The sequence below is a fragment of the Macaca thibetana genome, chromosome 11, assembly GCF_024542745.1.
Source record: "Macaca thibetana thibetana isolate TM-01 chromosome 11, ASM2454274v1, whole genome shotgun sequence".
In the NCBI taxonomy this organism is placed as follows: domain Eukaryota; kingdom Metazoa; phylum Chordata; class Mammalia; order Primates; family Cercopithecidae; genus Macaca; species Macaca thibetana.
Window position 1 is genome coordinate 51,669,384 of NC_065588.1, and position 23,635 is coordinate 51,693,018.

Consider the following 23,635-nt stretch of genomic DNA (forward strand, 5'->3'; position numbering starts at 1 on the left):
CATTATGGTAAATAGAAAAAGCCAGACAGAAAAAAAATACTAATTTTCTTTACTGGTGTCATAGCTTTCTGGTTTCTTCACCTATTTTACAGCTAAAATACAGAATACTTTTCTAAAGAAAAAAATAATGAGAAATTCCACAGCAGTAACAGACTTTATTCTTCTTGGATTGACAAGTGACCCACAGTGGCAGGTTGTACTTTTCATATTTCTTCTTGTTACCTACATGTTAAGTGTGACTGGGAACCTGATCATTATCACCCTCACACTTTCAGATCCCCATCTGCAGACTCCCATGTATTTCTTCCTTCAGAACTTCTCATTCCTGGAAATTTCATTCACGTCTGTCTGCATTCCCAGATTCCTTGTCACCGTTGTGACAGGAGACAGAACCATTTCTTATAATGGGTGTGTGGCTCAGCTATTTTTTTTCATCTTCTTGGGGGTGACAGAATTTTACCTTCTGGCTGCCATGTCCTATGACCGCTGCATGGCCATCTGCAAACCTCTTCGTTACACAACCATCATGAACACCAGAGTTTGTATCCTTCTTGTCTTTAGCTCCTGGCTTGCAGGGTTTCTGATAATCTTTCCACCAGTAATGCTTCTGCTGCAGTTGGATTTCTGTGCCTCCAATGTAATTGATCATTTTATCTGTGACTCCTCTCCAGTGCTGCAGCTTTCTTGCACAAACACTCACTTTCTAGAATTCATGGCATTTTTTTTAGCTGTGGTAACATTGATGGTCACCTTGACATTAGTTATTCTCTCCTACACAAACATCATCTGGACAATTCTGAAAATTCCTTCTATGAGTCAAAGGAAAAAAGCCTTTTCCACTTGCTCCTCGCATATGATAGTTGTCTCCATCTCTTACGGTAGCTGCATCTTCATGTATATTAAGACTTCTGCCAGAGAAAGGGTGACTTTCAGCAAAGGAGTAGCTGTGCTCAATACCTCAGTGGCTCCTCTCTTGAATCCCTTCATATACACACTGAGAAATCAGCAAGTTAAGCAAGCCTTAAATAGCTTGGTCCAGAAGATGATCTTTTCTTTAAATAAATGAATGTGATTATGTAAAAAATGTACACCTAAAGGCAAAGCTGAATGAAAAACTCTCTACCCTTCTCTATATAAACTCTTTCTAAACACCTTATTTCACTCTTTTGGTTAGACGTAGTTACATATCATCAACACTTCTTTATGTAATTGGCCTAAAAGCCAAGATTTAACTCTTTTAAAAACACTGTATAGAAAGTGTTTGGTCTCTCACCTATGTAACTAAATTTTAGGTAAATTAATAATCACTATTGTTTATTATATAAAGGCAAAATAGATTATGAATTCATTCATAAAAGAGAGAGCTATAAATTTAAAACTTACTAAAAACCACATTCAACTATGAAATTAATTTTATGTGAAATATATAAACTATGTATCTTAATTAATATATCTAAAATTTTTTCTTCAGTGTAACCAGGAAAAACATGTTATAAAACTAAAAGCATTATTAAAATGTTTCCTTGTATTTGTCAATGAAATGTCGTTAAAATGTGTGTAAACATTAAATAGAAGTGTAAGACAAACGTGCAGATATTATCTCTGTCGTTTGAATTAAGGTTGTATTATTTTTTGTCTTAGCTTTCCTAGAAAAAAAAGCAAAGCATAATCAAAGAGTTGATATTATTTATGTTCTATTTTTCTTTGGTGATTGTTCCTTAAAAATAGGTTACTTAACAGAGAACTTTTCTGTTTCTGCCAATATTTTAAACGAAAAACTATGGTCTATAAAGGCAAGTCATATTTGTGTTCAGATTCCTTAAATTGATACAAAATTGCCTTTCTACTGATATGAAGAAAATGACAAAGTAAGGTCTACAATGGTGTGATACTGCCTTTTTATAAGGTATTTGGCTAATGATGACATGTGAATTATTAATGTCTTAGATTTTCCTTTATTAGTAAACCCATAATATTTTCTTTATCTTTCCATTGTCTCTTTCACAGAAGGTTTCACTCCCTTCACCTATACCCAAGAAAATGACTTTTAGAGGTATTTGAGAACTGTAAAAAATGTGTTCAAGCCCAGTTCCTATAGTTAATGAGTCCCTCAACTCCCATGTGTCATTAAGAAAACTGGTTGTCAAATCCAGCAGCACATCAAAAAGATAATTCATCACGATTAAGTGGGCTTTATAACTGGATGCAAGGATGGTTCAACATACACAAATCGATAAATGTGATTCACCACTTAAACAGAATCTTAAACAGAATTAAAAATAAAAACCATATGATCATCTCAATAGACACAGAAAAAGTAGTCAATAAATCCAACATCTCTTCATGACAAAAACACTCAACAAACTACTCATTGAAGGAACATAGCCCAAAACAATAACAGCCATCTATGACAGACCCACAGCCAATATCATACTAAACCAGCAAAAGTTGTATGCATTCCCCCTAAGAACTGGAATAAGACAAGGATGTCCCCTCTCAGCACTCCTATTCAACATAATACTGGAAGCCCTAGCCAGAGCAATCAGGCAAGAGAGAGAAATGAAAGGCATCCAAATAGGAAAAGAGGAAGTCAAATGATCTCTGTTTACTGAAAATATAATTCTGTACCTAGAAAACTTTAAAGATTCCTCAAAAAGACTCCTAGACCTGATAAATGACTTGAGTAAAATTTCAGGATATAAAGTCAACATAGAAAAGTCAGTAGCATTTCTATACACCAGTAACATTCAAACTGAGAACCAAATCAAAAATGCAATCTTGGCTGGGTGTGGTGGCTCATGCCTGAAATCTCAGCACTTTGGGAGGCCAAGCTGGGAGGATTGCTTGAGCCCAGAAGTTTAAGACCAGCCTTGGCAACATAGTGAGAGCCTGTCTGCACACAAAAAAATTTAAAAATTAGCTCAGCATGGTGGCACACATCTGTGGTCCCAGCTACTCAAGAAGATGAGGTGCGGGAATTGCTTCGACCTTGGAGGTTGAGGCTGCAGTGAGCTCTCATCATGCTACTGCACTCCACCCTGGACAACAGGGTGAGATCCTGTCTCAAAAAAATAAATAAATAAAAATTGTCCAAACATGGTGGCTCACGCCTGTAATCCCAGCACTTTGAGAGGCTGAGGCTGGTGGATCACTTGAGGCTAGAAGTTTGAGACCAGCCTGGACAACATAGCAAGACCCTATCTCTATTTTAAAATAATAATAAAAAAAGATGCCTGTAATTCCAGCACTTCGGGAGGCTGAGGCAGGCAAATTACTAGAGTACAAGAGTTCAAGACAAGTCTGAGCAACATGGTAAAACCCCAACTCTACAAAAAATACAAAAATTAGCTGGGCATGCTGGCATGCACCTGTAGTCCCAGCTACTTAAGAGGCTGAGGTGGGAGGATCGCTTGAGCACAAGAGGTGGAGGCTACAGTGAGCCAAGATCGCACCTCTGCACTCCAGCCTGGGCGACAGAGCGAGACTCTATCTCGATAAAATAAAACAAAATAAAAAAGTTATTTTAAAATTTCTAAAACAAGAAGAGAAAAATTGGTTGTCTTGGAATAGTAGCTGTGAATCTGACTAGACACAGGATAAATGGATTGTAGTTTGGTTCCTTGGTTTTCAGCTTCATCTGATATACAGGTGAATGTAAAGAGCTCTACAGGTTTTCTAAGTCTGTAACAGATACTTTTTTTTATAGATGTGAGCATCCTTCAGCACTTGTCAATTTCTTACCATTGTGTTTTATGGAATGGCAAACTTTTTTTTTTTCAAACAGATTCTAATATCATCACAAAATGAAAATTACATGATAATGATTACATAATTATTTGATTATGAATTCTTTATTGTGGCAATTTGTAAAGAAATGAGACATTGTGGGTTGGGTGCGTTGGCTCACACCTGTAATCCCAGCACTTTGGGAGGCGGAGGCAGGTGGATCACGAGGTCAGGAGATGGAGACCATCCTAACCATCCTAGCTAACACAGCAAAACCCAGTCTCTACTAAAAATAAAAAATAAAATAAATAAAAATAAATAAAAAATTGCCGGACCTGGTGGCAGGCGCCTGTAGTCCCAGCTACTCTGGAGGCCCAGGCAGGAGAATGGCGTGAACCCCGGAGGCGGAGCTTGCAGTGAGCCTGGGCGACAGAGCGAGACTCCGTCTCAAAAAAAAAAAAAAAGAGAGACATTGAAAGTTTGCTTTTATTAAGATTACAACAAGTAAGCAGAAATGCAAAAGGGAAAATCAGGAGTGTGGAAACAACATACAAACGTTAACTAAGTTAAGATGAAGTGTATGTACATATATAATCTACATGATAGACAGATAAAGAGAGATAGAGGGAAAGAGAGGGAAAGAAGAGAGAAACTGGAAAATTAGAGAGTCAGGGAAAGTAGATTTTCTTTTTTTTTTTTTTTTTTTTTTTTTTTTTTTTGAGACTGAGTCTGGCTCTGCCGCCCAGGCTGGAGTGCAGTGGCCGGATCTCGGCTCACTGCAAGCTCCGCCTCCCGGGTTCACGCCATTCTCCTGCCTCAGCCTCCGGAGTAGCTGGGACCACAGGCGCCCGCCACCTCGCCCGGCTAGTTTTTTGTATTTTTTTTAGTAGAGACGGGGTTTCACCGTGTTAGCCAGGATGGTCTCGATCTCCTGACCTTGTGATCCGCCCGTCTCAGCCTCCCAAAGTGCTGGGATTACAGGCTTGAGCCACCACGCCCGGCTGAAAGTAGATTTTCTTAATCAACAAAAATTTTTCTGAAGAAGTTGTTTCCAATGTTCAATAAATGTAAACCCATGAAAATCACTATGAATCTTTCCTACAGTAGTAGTATCATGCTGTAAGGTGAAATATTATTCACTATTATTTATTATGTATTTTTATGTAAATATTTTATACATAAAATAGGTCAGGCATTTAGAGGTTTTTTATTAACAATTTATACTCGTATTTAATGTTCATACTGTACTATTTCAAAAAATACTTTCCACAATGTGAAAAATTACATTTGTATAATGCTTACAGAAAATATGTCTGGGTCATAACCATTTTTAAATTACATGGCAATTATTGTCACTATTGTTTTGAAGTTATAGAAATCATAAATAATTATTAAATTTCATTGGTAAAAAATCATCTTGGAAATTGATTCTAGCAAATAAATGGTTGTTAAGAATGAAAATGTCAATATTACTGTAATTGGCAACTTCATTAATTCATACTCTTGGAACATTACTCAAGTCTTAGATATTAAAAATGCTCTCAACAGAGTAATAATCATTCATAAATCACTGATTCTCTTGGGATCAAAATAACAGATAGTTATTGATAAATAAAAATGTTATAATCATTAATCACAAAAGTGATCATAAAATCTAAGTAAAATCATACAATCAGACAATTTTAGTAAATGCTTTACTGTTTGGTGTATATATATATATATACACATATATATACACACACACACACACACACACACACACTCAGAAGGAAAGGTAAATTAAATTAATAGATAATTAGGATAGAAAAATAGGACACCAGTAATTTTTATCTTGCGTGACATTCCTGTCTTAATTTTAATTTGAATTTAATCAAGTACAGATGCTTGTACTTAGTTAAATTTTTTTTTTTTGAAGGAAAATTTGTATTTTAATTATTTTTATGTACAGAAAACTCAGCAGTGTACATTTAACCCAGTTTAGTGGCAAGTTCTTTAGGCTTTGCCTTTTGGAGCTTGGCGATACAAGCCACGGACTTGGGACCCAGGACATTGCCGCCCCAGTGACGGCGGATCTCATCGTATCTGTCGTTGGAATTGGTCCTGATAGCTTCCACCAGCTTAGCCAAAGCGCTTTTGTCTTCAGAGTTCACCTGTGTGAAGGCGACAGTGGTGCAGGTCTTCCTGTGGACTAGATAGCCCAGTCTGGCCTTCCCTTTGATAATGCAGTAAGAGACCCCCATTTTACGACACAGGGCAGGCAAGAAGACAACCAGCTCCATGGGATCCATGTCGTGTGCAATCACCACCAGCTGAGCTTTCTTGTTCTCCACCAAGGTGGTGACGGTGTTAACTCCTGCTTGAAGGACAGGTGGTCTCTTAATGGGGACGTCCCCTTTGCCAGCAGCTTTCTTCTGGGCCCGGGCCAACAGCCTCTGCTTCTTCTCTTGCTTTGTCTCTGGTCTGTACTTGTGGGCCAGCTTAAGCAGCTGAGTAGCTGTCTGGCGGTCCAGGGCCTGGGTGAACTGGTTAATAGCAGGAGGCACTTTCAGCCGCTTATAGAGGATGGCTCTCTGCCACTGCAACCTGATATAGCGAGGCCATTTCACAAAGCGGGTGAGGTCTCTTTTGGGCTGGATGTCCTGTCCAATGCCAAAATTCTTAGGTCTTTTCTCAAACAGGAGATTCACTACTTTCTTGGCCTCCTGCTTTTTCACGACAGCAGGGGCCGGAGCCACCTTCTTTCCCTTGGCCTTCTTTCCTTTCGGCATCTTGGGCGGCAGGAGGAGAGAGCAGTTAAATTTCTTTAAGTAAGGCTAGAGTAAATGTCTTAACATTTTTCTGATATTCCACATAATCATGTTTTTATAAAAGACAAACCATGTTTATCATTTGTTCAAAAACAACATTGTAACTCAGGAATGGTGGTGGTGTTTTCTACTTGTTTGAAACTACTTTTGGTATTATCTCTACGCCTTCCTAAAACTTCAGATACTTTCTTTGTGTCTGATTCACAAGATGCTAAGTGAAACCTTTAAATAGTCATTCAATGATTCTACCTTCAATCCCCTCCTGAAATTGAAATCATTCATACAGATCACTCTATGAAGAGAGAGAGAGAGAAATAGGTAAAAAGACAGGGGAGGAATTGCCCGAGAGCACAGAAAGGTTGTCAATTTTGCTGTCAATAAGGATTTTAGTGTGATGTACAAATGAGATTATTAACAACTTAAAATAGTGTAGAGAAAATTGGACAAAGCAGTCTGTTTACTCTCTTTCTGTGGCCAAAAACACTAATAGGCAAAGCTCCACATGAAAAGGATTACTGTTAGGAATGATGTGTTATTTAGGAATTAGGTAAATAAATTTTATAGCACATTCAATTACTTAAATTTCCCTCCAGTTATTTTTATGAGGCATATTATTAAAAACCATTAGATATATTTTTATTTTTGTTTTTTATTTTTTAAATTGACATAAAATTATATGCATTTATTATATATAACATTACATTTTGAAGTATACATACTTGTGAGATGACTAAATCTAGTTAATTAACATATTCATTACCTCACATAGTTATTTTTTGTAGTGAGAACACTTTACATACACTCTCTTAGCACTTTTCAAGAACACAACATATTGTTATTAACTGGAGTTGCTATGTCATACTACAGATTTCTTGAACTTATTCCTTCTTTTTGACCAACATATACCCATCCAATCCATCTACTCCCAACCCCAACTACCCTAGACTCTGGTAACCACCAATCTGCTCTTTCCTTCTAGAGATCAGCCTGGCCAGCATGGTGAAACGCCATCTCTACTGAAACTACACAAATTAGCTGGGCGTGGTGGCAGTGGCGGGAACCTGTTGTCCCAGCTACTTGGCAGGCTTAGGTAGGAGAATCACTTGAACCCAGGAGGCAGAGGTTGCAGTGAGCTGAGATCGTGCCATTGCACTCCAGTCTAGGTGACAAGAGTGAAACTCCGTACCCAAAAAAAAAAAAAAAAAAAAAAAAAAAACCAACCCTCATGTACTCCATAATTACATATCCCTACTATGTATCAACAAAAATTAAAAATTAAAAAAGAATTAATGAAGTTGAAGACAGGCTATTTGAAAATACACAGTTAGAAGAGACAAAAGAAAAGAGAATAAACAGAAATGAAGCATGCCTATGAGATCTAGAAAATAGCATCAAGAAGCCAAATCTAAGAGTTATGTTTTTTGACTTTTTAATAATAGTCATTCTGACTGGTGTGAGATGTTGTCTTATTACGGTTTTGGTTTGCAAGAAATTTATTTTTTCACAGTTCTGAAGGCTAGCAATCTGAAATCAAGGTGACAAAAGGGTCATGCTTCTGAAGGCTCTAGGGAAACATCCTTTTTTCCCTTTTCTAGCTTTTTGTAGTAGAAAACAATTCTTGGCATTCCTTGGCTTGTAGCTCCATCACTATAATTTCTGCCTCCATCTTCACATGTCTTTTCTCTGTGTGTCCTTGTCTCCTCTTCTAAGGACACCAATCATATTGGAGGGATAGCATTAGGAGAAATACCTAATGTAGACGATGGGTTGATGGGTGCAGCAAATCACCATGGCATGTGTATACCTATGTAACAAACCTGCACGTTCTGCACATGTATCCCAAAACTTAAAGTATAATAAAAAAGAAAGATACTACAAAACTTCATTCTTTGTCCCCACATTCAGAGGATAAGTTCTTTTGTTTTGTTTTGGTTTTTAGTTAATAGCCATTTTTTTCTCCCTCAATAGGTTCTGATACTAGAAATAAAGTGACGTTTGAGTATATTATGATGTATGCCTTAAAGTATAAAAGAAATGTATGTTGTGTGGTGAGTAGTGGTGGTGATTTATTGGATTTTCATAGATATAATACACACATACACAAATTTTTTGGGAAAATATCTGTCATACACCCTGTTGATAATTCTGGTTTTTTAATTTATTCTTTTAGTGCAGAAGATGAGAGGATACTGGAGTATGTCACACGCCCAAAACAATGGTAATGGGAGTTGTATACAAAACTCTGCCTTTAGAGATTTGGCTGTAACAAAACAAAGTTTAAAATATAAAAGAAAAACATAATATAAAACCTATAAAAAAAGAGAAGAAAGAAAATATGTGGAAAATAATTGTCATTCAATACACTCAAAAAATAAGAAAGAAAGAGGAAGGAAGGATCGAAGGAAGGAAGGAGGGAAGCAGGGAAGGAGGGAGGGAGGGATGAAGGAAGGAAGGAAGGAAGGAAAGAAGGAAGGAAGGAAGGAAGGAAGGAAGGAAGGAAGGAAGGAAGGAAGGAAGGAAGGGAGGGAGGGAGGGAGGGAGGGAGGGAGGGAGGGAGGGAGGGAGGGAGGGAGGGAAGGAAAGATCAATCTTCAGTAGACCAGCTCAAAATGTAAAGCCTACCTGTCCCTGATTAAAGTCAAATTCTGTTATATGGAGCTTGTATTTTCTAGGAGTATCATGTTTTGTTATTTCATTTTTATTCTATTTCTGTATTTTTGGGTTTTTTGTTTGTTTGTTTGTTTGTTTGTTTGACACCAAGTCTCACTCTGTCACCGAGTCTAGAGTCCAGCGGCGCGATCTCAGCTCACTGCAATCTCCACCTCCCAGCAAGTGATTCCTCTGCCTCAGCCTCCTGGGTTGCTGGGATTATAGGCGTGTGCCACCACACATGGCCTATTTCACTCTATTTCTGACAACAATTTTCCCTCATAAAAATATCAAATTTATCAGTAAAACAAATTTTAAATGAGAAGCTTATATGCAACACTCACACAATGAGAAATCTATTTCTGAAAATTCCCAAATCCACAAGAGAGTTTGAAAGATCATCAGTAATTTCAATGCCATTTTTAAAATTATGTAGTTGTTTGGCCGGGTGCGATGGCTCACACCTGTAATCCCAGGACTTTGGGAGGCCACGGTGGGCAGATCACCTGAGGTCAGGAATTGAAGAACAGCTTGGCCAACATGGTGAAAGCCCATCTCTACTAAAAATGCAAAAAAACTAGCCAGGTATGGTGGCACACACCTGTAATCCCAGCTACCCGGGAGGCTGAGGCAGGAGAATCGCTTGAACCCAGGAGGCGGAGGTTGCAGTGAGCCAGGATTGAACCACTGCACTCCAGCCCGGGGGACAGAGTGAGACCCTGTCTCAAAAACAAAAAAAAAAATGTAGTTGCTATTTTAAAGCAAAATAAAGTAAAATATAAAGTCATGCAAAAAAGCAATCAAATTATGACAATAGCAGTAAAAGTAAAATAAATCAAGGGTATAAGAAAGGCTTAAAAGAAAGACAAAATAACAAAGCTCTATAGAGATATAAACTGATACATTGATAATGGAAAGATAAGTCAAATCTATAAAAATTCATAAATCTGATGTTGCAGCAAATCAAAGCTGTGATGAGACCGAAAAACATTAAAATTCAGAATATTTTTAAATGGCCAAAAATAATTTAGTGGAAATGTGGAAAACAAATAGCAAGAGACCAAAATGTAGAACTTAGGTTTCACTTTAATAGAAAAAATAAGTGATACAAAGGTAGAGAAAACACAGATAACTACCTGGAAAAATGAATCATAAAAGCAAAATATAATTACAAATGTAGATAGACATATGTTAGAATAGATAGATAATAAATGAATGATAGACACAGATATACATAGAAATATCTTATGACTGTGATAAGCTATGTATAATAAGTAAATACAACATTAAAGATAAGTATTATTAAAATGAGTTTTAAAAGATAATTAAAAAGAAATATTGGTAATTTCCATTAAAATATAAACTGCGATCTTTTTAAATAGAGAACATGTCTTATTGTTTACATTAACAGAAAGCATGAAATGATCCAAAAAATTCTGACAAATATATTAAAGTGTGATGTGAAACAAGTATTTGAAGGATTGGGGGAAGTGGGAATGGTTAATGGCATAAAATTTGTTAGAAAGAATAAATAGGATTTAGTATTTGATAGTACAACAGGGTGACTACATTCAGTAATAATTTAATTGTACATTTAAAAATAACTAAAAGTACAGTTGGATTGTTCATAACACAAAGGATAAAAGCTATGGATACCCCATTTAGCATATTATTATTATACATTATATGCCTGTATTAACATATTTCATCCCATAATGTATGCACGTACTATGTACCCACAAAATTTAGAAATTAAAAATTTTTTAAAACAATTATTTTAAAAGAATTAAAGATACAATCATTCTAGAGTTGGCGTTTATTTATTTAACAAATGTAATTTAATATGCCTTTGTACCAGATAGTGTGGTAGGCCTTGAAAATAGTGTGTTCAATAAATTAGAGCCCCTACTTTAACTGAGTTTCTATTCTACACGTGAAACAAATAATTAATAAATAATTTGTATTACTATAAGCCATAAAGACAAATTAATTCAGATAAAGAGAGAATAATGAAGTTGCTATATGAGAAATTAAATTTGAAAAGTAAAATGCCATGGTTTAGTCAGATGGTTTAATTATATATATATACCCCCTTTTATGTGTCTGAACACATAAATTCACATATACTGAATAAAAGCGTCTCTTAAGAGAAAGTGGACTCTTAAGACTAGAAGAATATTAACAATGATTTCAGAGCAGAACATTTGGAATACAAAGGAAGCAACTGCAGAGCAAGAAAAGGGCATGTGTAAAGACACACCAGTGGGAGAAAACATAGCACATTACAAGATATAAAACAGTTCTGTATGAGTTAAGGTATATATTTTTAAAATCTCAAACATAAGATTTAGTTGTGTTCCTAGAGTTATACAGAGCCAATCTTCTCTGCTTCCTAGGATGGCTTTTTAAATATTTTAAAATCGCTGTTTTTTTCTCAAGTGTTTTTCAGATTAATGCCAATTGATAAAAACTCAATATTCCTTGATAATTACTTCATAGGATTTGAATTTTAAAATCTAGATACAAATTTAAGATCTAACATTTACTTGCTGTGTGACACCGAGATAGTCTACCTAGGATCTTTAAGTTAGTTTTCAACACAAGCTCCCTTTCCTAAATGAAAAAGGCTCCTTTCATTTACACTAGCATAGAGATTTGGAGATTATTTTTTTGTGTTTCTTTTTTTTTTTTTTTTTTTTTTTTTTTTTTTTGCATCCAGATAATATACTTTTCTTTTTTTAATTATGCTTTAAGTTTTGGGATACATGTGCAGAACGTACAGGTTTCTTACATAGGTATACACGTGCCATGGTGGTTTGTTGCATCCATCAACCTGTCATCTACATTAGGTATTTCTCCTAATGCTATCCCTCCCCTAGCCTCCCACCCCCTGACAGGCCCCAGTGTGATGTTCCCCTCTCTGTGTCCATGTGTTCTCATTGTTCAACTCCCACTTATTAGTGAGAACATGCAGTGTTTGGTTTTCTGTTCCTGTGTTAGTTTGCTGAGAATGATGGTTTCCAGCTTCATCCATGTCCCTGCAAAGGACACGAACTCTTCCTTTTTATGGCTGCATAGTATTCCATGGTGTATATGTGCTGCATTTTCTTTATCCAGTCTATCATTGATGGGCATTTGGGTTATATTATTAAGCCTGAAAACAAATACTTATTTTTGAGACGGAATATCTCTCCTGTTGCCCAGGCTGGAGTGCAACAGCATCGTCTCGGCTCACTGCAACCTCCGCCTTCTGGATTCAAGCAATTTTCCTGCCTTGGCCTCCCAAATAGCTGGGATTACAGGCATGTGCCACCACATTCGGCTATTTTTTTTTTTTTTAAGTAGACACAGGGTTTCACCATGTTAGTCAGGCTGGTCTTGAACACCTCAGGTGATTCACCCGCCTTGGGCTCCCAAAAAGCTGGGATTACAGGTGTGCGCCAGCACACCTAGCCCAATAAATACTTCTATTTAAGTTCACTATTATGTTTCTGGAAACATCACATACTTTAATAAAATAATATTATTATTTGGTTTTAAGAAATAAATCTTTCTTAGAGATTTATAAAATCAAATAAATCAATATTGAAAGAGTTCACGAGTAATCTATAATCTGGGCACATTTATGCTAGAAAAACAGAGAGCTTTTAGATTTCCAAAACGAATTCATAGTGAAATATTTTTAGGGTGAGCAAAGTCAGATTATTAAGTTAAAAGAAGAAGTAATTTCAGCAATGCATAAGAGAATATCATGGATACAGAAAATACCATTGAAATGATAAAAATTCACGAATAGATAAAATGGCTCTTTATGGGTGACTTCAGTTACTATCATAATATAAACATAAAATAAAGGGGTATGTCAAAAACCCAGCTGATTCAGGCTACAATTTTCAATTAGTTTGAGTGGCATTCTATTATAATACCCCAAACTATTATTTCAAAGTAGTAAAGATACACTTTTTTCCTATATTCTTCATGGCTTGTTTCACTTGCTTATTTCTTAAGGGATATATAAAAGGATTTAATAAAGGTGCAACTGAAGTATTGCTACTCCTTTGTTTAAAGCTGCCCTTTCTTATGCAGAAAGTTTAATATACATGAAAATACAGCTACCATAAGAGATGGAAACAACAATCATACGGGAGGAACAGGTAGAAAAAGCCTTCTTCCTCTGCTGGGCAGAAGAAACCTTAAGAATTGTTTTTTTGATATTTGCGTAGGAGTCCATTACCAGGGCCAATGTAATCAGGAGTGTGACAGTGGCTAAAATAAAGCTTAACAGTTCTATGACCTGTGTGTCTGTGCAGTAGAGTTTCAGAAGAGGAGAATAGTCACAGAAAATGTGGTCAATAATATTAACATCACAGAATTCCAATCTCAGGCCCATGGTTCCAGGAAAGATTGTTAACAAACCAGCCCACCAAGAGGCAACAGCTATCTGGTTGCAGACTCTGTTGCTCATAATGGTTGCATAATGCAGGGGTTTGCAGATCATAGGATCACAGGACATAGGTCATAGGACATGGCAGCCAGCAGAAAAAACTTCGATACACTCAAAAGAATGACAAAAAATAATTGTGTCCCACAAGCATCATAGGAAATAGTTTTATCCATAGTCACTATGATGACTAGGAATCTAGGGATGCAGACAGATGTCAACAAGATTTCTAAAACAGAACAATTCCAAAGGCAGAAATACATGGGTGTTTTGAGGTGAGAATCCAGCAAGGTGAGCAGGATAATGATCAGATTTCCAATGATACTCAATAAATATGCTAAAAATAGAAAAAGGAAAATTACAATTTGCCAGTGTAAATCATCTGTCAGTCCTAGAAGAATGAAGGTTGTCACCATTGTATGCTTTCTCATGATTAAATTCCTTCTGAATTTCATCAGACCTGGAAAAAAATAAATAATATATGTTAAAAAGCCTTCACTGAGCATAGGTTTAAAAGTGATGTGAAGAACCAAGTAACTCAGTTGAGAAGCATACACTTTATTCCCTTCTATGATTTTAACAATTTTGCCTAGTGGTCAGAACCCCAGAATCTCTTTTCAGATCTTTTTTACTTTGAGAAAGAATGGTTTTATTAGTTCCTGTTATAAGTATCTGTACATTTTTCTAGTTTAAAGTTTTGTCTAAAATACGAAAATGTTAACTCCTGCAATTTCATTCAATCCATAAGAAAACATCTTTCAGATTAGATTGGTTAATCCCCTGATTGTTAACATAATCTCAGGTTTTTTTCAGCTAGATATAGCTTTTCTGCACATTTCTACATCTTAAAGAGCTAATTAGAACTGAATTTTTGTAATTAATCTTTTTACAATTGCTCTTTTCTGATCATATATTTCTGGTTAGTCTTTGGGTTGTTTGGTACAGCCAATGAAAACATTTTCAATGGAAAGAATATTCATGAATCTCAAAATTATGCAAATCTCAAAATTAGTATGTAAATATGAAGGTAAAATTTTACATGGAATTTGAAATTTATGTACTCAATTGTTCAGTAAACTTCAACTTCATAAGTAGCTTTATCAATGTAGAAAATATTTTATAGTCAATACTGTTAGAGTAGTTAATCCTTTACTAAGTATGAAGGGATATATACATTCTAGTCAAATTTTTAATAAAAATAACTATAAATCATTGTTCATGATACTATTCTAATAGACAAACTTAGAGACTCTTTTAAATATATATATAGAATCTTTAATCAAGAGTTACATAAATATTTTCTTTATTTTTCTAATTCTGAATTTAATGAGTTTCATCTATGGACACACATTCAGAATAACTTATGTAGCAATTATGTACAAAAAACAACAATATACTGAAAATATTACTTTCCACAAATTTCACAAGGTTTTTGTTTGCTGAGGCATTGTGAAATTTTTTGGTATCATTAGCCAAAAATGTAATATTAAATGATTTTTTTTTAATATTTATTTCTTCCTAACCCTTATTTTTTCTCTATTTCCTCACTCTTAACAGAGAGATCTGTTCACACTAAAAGCCAGGGATATTTAAAAACACTTGTGGATCTTTCTCTTTGTCTCTCTCTCTTCCCTTCCTTCCGTCCTTCCTTCCTTCCTTCCTTCCTTCCTTCCTTCTTCCTTCTTTCCCTCCCTTCCTTCCTTCCTTCTCTCCCTCCTTCCGTCCTTCCTTCCTTCCTTCCTTCTTCCTTCTTTCCCTCCCTTCCTTCCTTACCTCCCTCCTTCTGTCCTTCCTTCTTTCCTTCCTTCCTTCTTCCTTCTTTCCCTCCCTTCCTTCCTTTCCTCCCTCCTTCCTTCCTTCTTTCTTTTCTTTTCCTCTCTCTCTCTCTCTCTCCAATCAGTTTACATGTGCCATTTCAAACACATTTTTCTGACTTTTCCTATAAATAAAATGAATAATGTCTGGATTCAGTCTAACTTAAAATCTGAAAATCTGATTTACTTATTAGAATCAAAATAGTTTTTTGTTTGTTTGTTTGTTTGTTTTAGTTTGTCTTTTAAGAACTCTGGTCACTACTTAGAGTTTTTCATTCTCTCTGGAATAAAAAAGGTTTTGTCTCCACAGTGCCATAGATTTATCTTTGTTCTTTAATAATGAATATGTTTACTCAGAACTGATGAGGAGCTCTGGGGATTCTTTTGGAGAAGATACTAATTGGCTATTTTCTTCCTTAACTCTAAAAAGAAAAACAAAATCACAAAGCTAATTGAAAGTCTTGTTATGGCATCTGTAGAAAAATCAGAAATGTTGATATTAAAACGAAGTCTAATTCCTGGAGTGGGATTAAAAGGTTGTATAAAGTACTTTAGGCTTTTCAGAGTGTCTGAGCTAATACTAGTCCAAAGAAAGAAGAGAACTAGAGCTTTTTCATTCTTCATTCCAAAAAAAAATCAATCTATCCAATGGCATCTGTCTAATGACAACATTGTCTGTAACTTCTAATTCACTGAATCTTCACAAATTGACTCATATGTTTTTATGAGTCAAATATACTCATTTCTTATTCTCTCTGTACAACTTCATAGCATTAAATATGTATTATATACTAATATAACAACTAGGAAAACAATGGCATAATTAGAAAGTAACAAATAATAGAAAAGTCATTAATAAAATCCCTTTAGAAGAAAACACACGTAGATTTTTGCCGACATGTCCCCTAAACCAAGGAGATGACTTATTATGACATGAGATATAACGTAAAATTATAGGAACATGAGAAGAGCAAATCTTTTACTTTTATTCTTTATTAAGAAAACCAAATTAAAATTATAAAAATTGATGAAAGAACAAATTGAATTGGTAACCAAGAAGTTAGAGAGATTTTATATAGACAGTAATATCAGTAACTGATTTAGGTATATAGGAATGGTAAGATATTTTCCTTGCAGAGGATTGGTTATATTTTAGAAAATGTCTAAAATGTAAATATTAAATTAACAAGCAACATGCTTCACTTTTTATGTGTTAAATACATTCTTTTCACATGAACTTTGAAAACAGCAGAGGAAGATGGAATACTTATTAGAGTTCTATAAGGGAAGCAAATCTATTTTGAGGGACATGAAATAAAATAATTTTTAGAGAATATGAATGTATTAAATCATGTATGATTGTGTAATTGATGAAGAAATATATGAAAGATTGTTGCTTTAATTTCTGGTGATACTCCTGAAGCTTTTTGCAGAAGGCAAGGTAGTCAGTTTAGAAGAAAGCCAGAGGTGAAGCGCGGAGACATCTTACTTTTAAAGAAACAGATTACTGCAGAAACAGTGATGATTAGAGAGATTAAAATTCCAGAAAGAAAAAGAAAAATCTTCAGAGATAACATCAATATACATACAGGTGTTTTATTCATTATTTGTTTTACACTGGGATTTTTTGTTATATATGACTTTTGGTCAGAAATGAGAATTTTGGCTTGACCCTGGTAGAGGGCTGCTTTTTTGGGTCAGATACATCAAGAAAATTATTCATAGTACAACAGAGTTAAGAGTGAAAAAATGGAAACATTGATGGACTTTGAACAAATGGCCAACTGTACCATTAAAGACCCTTACTCAATTTTAAAGCTGTGTAGATTTGGAAGCTAACTACTTAAGCGGATCCGGCAGGCTTCTTCTCAAGATGTTTGCCAAATTTTGAAGATGAATAGAGCAGAAGTTTGAAGAGATAATTTCTGCATTTCTAAAATGCCCAGACTCCTAGTGGTAGGAAGACATATATCTCACCTCCCACCCCAAGGTATTAACTGGAATCTTGAAAGAACCACACACTATGTACTGAATTAAGCCAAAGGTACATTGGATCTATCTATATAAATCCAGCTTCAGTTCAAAATCTAGCTTAATTCCAGTTCAGGTTAAGTTGTTCTCCTCATTTCTCTCTGCATAACATTGAAAACAATAACCTATCAGAAGCATAAAAGAATTTTTAAAATAAGGTTTAGTGCTCAGCAACACAAATAAGCAAGCAAAAATGTAGGGTTGCAAGACCAATAAAAGCAATAGAAATAAAACCACAGATGATCCAGACATGGGAGTTAGGACACAATGATCATAAAATTGTTATTATTTTTGTATGCTCAAGGGAATAAAAAAATTGATAAAATAATTAAAATATGATATTGCAATAGATTTGAAATATATAGAGAGGGATCATAAACTTAATAGCATTAAACAACAATATCTAAATTGAAGAATGCAGTAAATCACTTTAATAGCTAAAAGTATACATTTGAAGGTAGGCGTGAATAACAAATATCCAAAGTAAATAGAGAAAAGAAGAACATGGAGAATAAGATACATGTGGAACCATGATCAAAAGTTCTAATACATGTAATTTGGCATCCCAGAAGAAAAGTAGAAAGAATATAGGGGGCAGCAATATTCAAAACAATAAGTGCAAAGAGTGTCCTAAAGTGCTAAAAGACATCAACCCAAAGATTCAAGAAGCTCAGTGAACCCCAAGTGAAAAACCACACTCAGTGGTATCTTCACTGGTATCCACTGAAAATGAATATAGGCAAAATCATTGTGAGTTCGAAACCCTAGATATGAATTTTTGTGTCTCTTCAGCTAGTAACTAAACATACTTTTGCTAACGTCTGAGCCAATGCCATAGGGGAAATAGAATAACTAACAGAAGAATGATGCATAAATACCACATATGGTAGTCACTTCTGCTATTTATCAATATCCCTTTCTTCTCAATTAAGATTCAGAAAGGAAAGGGAAAATATCACCAGGGTAAATTTCACATAAGAAATGTTTAATTCAGGTTGGAAAAGGTGAAAGGAAAAAAAAAAAAAAAGAAGGAACACTAAGGTCACCCAGAGATAAAAACTATCCCATGAAGGATAAGGTTTATAAAAAGGAAGTATAATGTATAACTTCTGAGAATAGATCATAAAGGGCATTGATACTTTTGCCTTGGTCTTTTGAATTACCTGTTCTGGGGAAAGAGCTGGATTTCCAGAACTCAGGATCTTAGAGTAGGTGCTAGATGGAATTGGTGCTCTTATGAGGCTGTAATACTGCATGGATTCCTTCAGTAGCTACAAAGCCCCCACAGATTTTATACTCCTATCTCTGAAAAGGGGGCACTGTCTGTTACTGCTTACACATCTGAAGGCCATGATGCAGCCAGTTCTTCGAATGAAGAAATAAGCTGATCCCTAGGGCTAATTGCCTCTGTAAAGTCAACTGCCACTGTTAGGACCATCAGACAGATACTCAGACTCATCCCTGCACACACGAAAAAAGGGAAAAAATAAATTATCTCACCTTCTCCCACTTCTGATTTTGCTGTAGTGCCTCTTACTGGCAGTGCATATTAGGAAATCTGATGGTGAAAGAGACTGTAGTTTGCAGTATCTGATCCCTGATATTACAGAGTTAAATAATAAATGTTAGTTTTGGAGCTGAAAAATAATCAATAAAAATTAATATTTTCTGACATTTAGTATTATTTCTTTGTATTCATTATTATAGATATGTCTATTTGACTATTTTAGGCCATGAAATATAAGTAGAAATCCCGTGTCACTTATTAATGGCAGTATATAATGGCCTCTATGTTTATTTTCTACCTTATTTTCCTCCTGACAGTTGCTGATTATGTTTAAATTAGATTAACTTGGGTCCTGACCGGAGCAAGATGTAGAACAGAGTCTTCAGCTGGCCTTCACTTTATATGTGTTGGGAATGAAAAATAACTTTGGTTTAAGCCATTGAGATTTTTTTTATATAAACCAGTAACATAGGTGTTTATTATCATTATCAAATATGCACTGTGTATAATTGTATGTGCTATACTTTTATCCAACTGGTAGTGCAATAGATTTGTTTATACCAGCATCACCATCAACACATGAGTAATGCATTGTCACACAACATTACAGCAATGTTGTACTGCATGCAATGAATGTGGTTCAGTAGTGATGATGGCGACATTCCTGGGTGACAGGAAAATTTCAGCTCCATTATAATATGATTGGGACCATCATATATGCAGTCCATCATTCACAAACATTTTATGCAGTGCAGGACTTTTATACACACACACACACACACACACACACACTTATAGTTAGCTATTATGTATTTTTAAATGTGTTTTCCTTTTTCTTTTCTTTTCTTTTTTTTTTTTTTTTTCTTTTTTTGAGACAGAAACTCACTCTGTTGTCCAGGCTAGAATGCAGTGGTGCAATCTTGGCTCACTGCAGCCTCTGCTTTCTGGGTTCAAGCAATTCCCTTGCCTCAGCCACCTGAGTAGCTGGGATTGAAGGCGTGCACCACCATGCCCAGCTAGGTTTTGTATTTTTAGTAGAGATGGGGTTTCATGTTGACCAGGCTGGTCTAGAACTCCTGACCTCAGGTGGTCCACCCACCTCGGCCTCCCAAAGTGCTGGGATTACAGGTGTGAGCCACCTCGCCTGGCCTTAAATGTTTCAACTTTAATTATAGAATAAAGGGTCCATGTGCTGGTTTGTTACAGGGATAAGTTGTGTGACGCTGATGCTCGGGGTGCCAACAATCCCGTCACACTGAGGTAAGCACAGCACCCAACAGGTGGTTCTCCAGCCCATGCTGTCCTCCTGGCTACCCCAAATAGTGACTTCTAGTGTCTGTTCTTTCTTTATGGTTAGTCAATTACCCCAACACCATTTTTTTGAACACGGAGTCCTGTCTACATTGCCTATTTTTGTTGATTTTGTTGAAGATTGGATAGTTGTAGGTGAGCAACTTTATTTCTGGGTGATCTATTCAAGATTACTCGGTTGCTGGCAGAATCACATTTTCTGTGGCTGTGGAATTCATGGAAGCTGTTTACTTCAAAGTCAGCAATGGAGAGATACACTATAGCAAATTGGCAAGCAAGAGTCTTTTATAATATAACATAATCATGAGTGTCGATGCATCATCTTGGCCATATTGCATTGTTTAGAAGCAAGTCACAGGCCCTGCCCACACTTCTGGAGAAGAGATTATACAAGGCCATGAACACAAAGAGTTAGGTACTATGGGGACTATTTTAAAGTCACCTGCTACACCTTGGAAAAAAGATGTGTTCCTAGAAGCTTGGTGGTGAAAGTAAACAAACAAACAAAAAAGTATCTGAAACACTGAAATGGAAACATACTGAATATAACATGTAGAAAATATTAGAAAAGAAATGTATTAATATTTGGTTAGAAAATATTGTCCTTCTTTGAAAGTTCTCTTGAAATAAGACAGTCAGCCTAAGCCTCCAATATTTTCCCTTCATTCTAACAGATTCAGCTCCTATAGCAAGTCCAGGTAAATACAAACATATAATCCTAAAAATGAAAATAATTTGAATCCAGTATCCATAACAAACATACTGTAAGAAAAAGATTAAAAATGAGGATGAATTCAGTAGTTGTAAACAATGTACTAGGTCCAAATTGTCTAGTATAAACTTTGCTTTCTTTGTTTTCTAATGTGAAAGAAACAATACTTAAGGAAGTCTTTAGATAATCAATTTCATGAGATTTATGTTTACATTATACTTTCTATTTTTACTGTGTCTTAATGGTGTGCCTATATACTAGTTAAAATATGCCATATTTTCTTTATTAACAAATGAAACACTTAAATAGCACATTTTATATCCTAGGGTCCTTTTCTTGTTCTATTTTCTGCTTCTTCACATGCTTACATGTAATTGAATTATATTACCTTGGCAGACATTTATTTCAGGTTAAAATAAAACTATGTTGACAATACATCCAAAATAATTATAATACTGTTATTTCCTCACTGCCATTGTTTTCATTATACACTTCCCTAACATTTAAAGATTAAAAATAATAATTTCCAAAGGATGCTTAATTAAAATTATTCAACATAACCTCTATGTGCATTCATCACTACCATCTCTCTCCAGAGACATTTTAATTCTGTTTTACTGCAACAGTCTCCTATGAATATTTTCAAGGAGAAAGAAAAAAGCTGCTAAAAACAGTCTGTGTTGGGAGAATACTTTAAAAAAACAAGTTTTCCTGCGGGAAGGTGAAGAAAGGAAAAAAAATAGTAACAACAGACCTTTTTTTTCACAAGAGTTACTGAGAGTCACTTAAAATATTATATTAGAAAGTTTTCCTAGTATCCAGGCTCAGGACATTGTTATTTTCACGGAAATTTTGGGGAGAAAAAAGAGATACTGAATGCCTAGTTGAAGAGTCCTTTTACACTTCAAGGATATTCCGTCCCAAAGTTCCGTCCCAACGTTCCGTCCCAACTGTTTTCATTCATATGCCATGCAGTTCATCTTTTCCACTGGTGGTGTTTTTGGATTCTTACTTGTGATTTGAACCCTCTCCTTCTGATGATCTAAGAACTTCACTTAATTAACAAGTAAAATACACAACTTCATCATCTCTGTTTACCGATTTCCCTGTAAGTATTGTCCTGATTCTAACAAGGATCCACATTTCCTTCCTTCCTTCTTTCCTTCCTTGCTTGCTTCCTTCCTTCCTTCCTTTCTTCCTTCCTTCCTTCCTCCCTCCCTTCCTCCCTGCCTCCCTCCTTCCCTGCCTCCCTCCTTTCCTGCCTCCCTCCTTCCCTCCTTCCCTCCTTCCCTCCTTTCTTCCTCTTTTTGTTTCTGAGAGTCTCATTGATTGACACTCCAGAAAAGCTTGATCTTTCCTGGAGTGTCAGCAGTCTGCATCCAGAGTCTGCTGTAACCAGATGCAAACTGCCCATTTTGCTACTGCCCTTTCCCACTTCCATGGCCTCTAGCTTTACTACTAACAACAAACTAGTACTAGAGACACTGTTACTCAGTGAGTTTCAGACTTTCAGACTTTTGCCACTGATTGAGACACCCAGATTTTTCACCGTATTGTCAGCTCTTTCCTGGATCTCCAGCTGCAGGACCTTTTGGATACTTTACTGGTTGTAGCACCTCTGAACATCGACTGGGACTATGTCACCTATCAGGGCCTCTCCTACTTCTGGAAGAGAAAACAGAATTTTCAGCTGGACTTATTCCTACATTATGTTCCATCCCACTGTACATAACCAGGTTCATCTTTCCAAATTCCATCTCCTCGTTATATAAGTATGTTATTATGTAAGAAAATTAAAGGCAGAAACGAGTTGTGAAGCTTATGAAATGTTCCCAAAGTAAAGCATCAAACACTGATGCCAGTTAAAGTAAAACCACATAGCATTTGGGTTTTAGCAGTTAAACTGCTGCCATGTGGAATTATATTATTGTAAGTATATTTTCAATTACTTGCCTCATTTTTTCCATTTTTCTAATTAATTTATAACTTAGATGACTTAACTTTGGCTGTTAGAATATCTTCTATAGAATAATATTTAATTAGAAAGAAAAAACTTTGAAAAATTCTGTTGGTATTTTAGGATTATAGAAATATTAGTTTGATGGTCCTGATTTATTTATAAATTATTAATTCTCTAGGCAAGACTGAAATTAAATATCTTGAAATATTATGGAAAATAACTTTTAAAAACACTTCAAAATGTTTTATTTTCAGACAATCAGGACATGTGATCCTTGGTATAGTATCTTAATAATAACAAAAGAATATTTCACATTTTGATGTTTTTTATGTTTCTAGTTTTCGTATACATATGATCAAATTTTTTTTTTCTTTTTGAGATGGAGTCTTGCTGTGTCACCCAGGCTGGAGTGCAGTGGTACAATCTTGGCTCACTGCAACCTCCGTCTCCTGGGTTCAAATGATTCTCCTGCCTCAGCCTCCCAAGTAACTGGGATTACAGGCACCTGCCACCATGCCAGGCTGATTTTTATATTTTTAGTAGAAACAGGGTTTCACCATGTTGGCCAGGCTGGTCTTGAACTCCTGGCCTCAAGTGATCTGCCTGCCTCGGCCTTCCATAGTGCTGAGATTACAGGTGTGAGCCATTGTACCCAGCCAATCAATTTTTTTAAGAGA

General features: G+C 35.6%; 4 protein-coding genes across 36 annotated transcripts in view; 3 read left to right on the forward strand and 1 right to left on the reverse strand.

Annotated features, from left to right (window-relative positions):
* BLOC1S1 (biogenesis of lysosomal organelles complex 1 subunit 1) overlaps window positions 1-23,635 on the forward strand; it is a 1,086,347-nt gene that overhangs the window by 750,728 nt on the left and 311,984 nt on the right. Inside the window, exon 1 of one of the 32 annotated variants that reach the window (XM_050749003.1) lies at window positions 10,667-10,670. The exons of the other annotated variants lie outside the window; for them this stretch is intronic. The gene's annotated coding sequence lies outside the window, so the exon portion shown is untranslated. Of the gene's footprint in view, window positions 1-10,666; window positions 10,671-23,635 lie in introns of those variants that run through there. 32 annotated transcript variants of the gene reach the window in all.
* The window catches only part of TMT1B (thiol methyltransferase 1B), a 686,675-nt gene that overhangs the window by 383,993 nt on the left and 279,047 nt on the right, over window positions 1-23,635 (forward strand). The gene's annotated exons all lie outside the window — the stretch shown is intronic.
* On the forward strand, window positions 128-1,066 carry LOC126931144 (olfactory receptor 6C75). The gene has a single exon (XM_050748963.1). It carries the CDS (start codon window positions 128-130, stop codon window positions 1,064-1,066), a length of 939 nt encoding a protein of 312 aa, XP_050604920.1.
* LOC126931162 (60S ribosomal protein L7a-like) lies at window positions 5,694-6,500 on the reverse strand. Its single transcript, XM_050749028.1, has one exon. The coding sequence runs from the start codon at window positions 6,492-6,494 to the stop codon at window positions 5,694-5,696; it is 801 nt and encodes a 266-aa protein (XP_050604985.1). The 5' UTR covers window positions 6,495-6,500.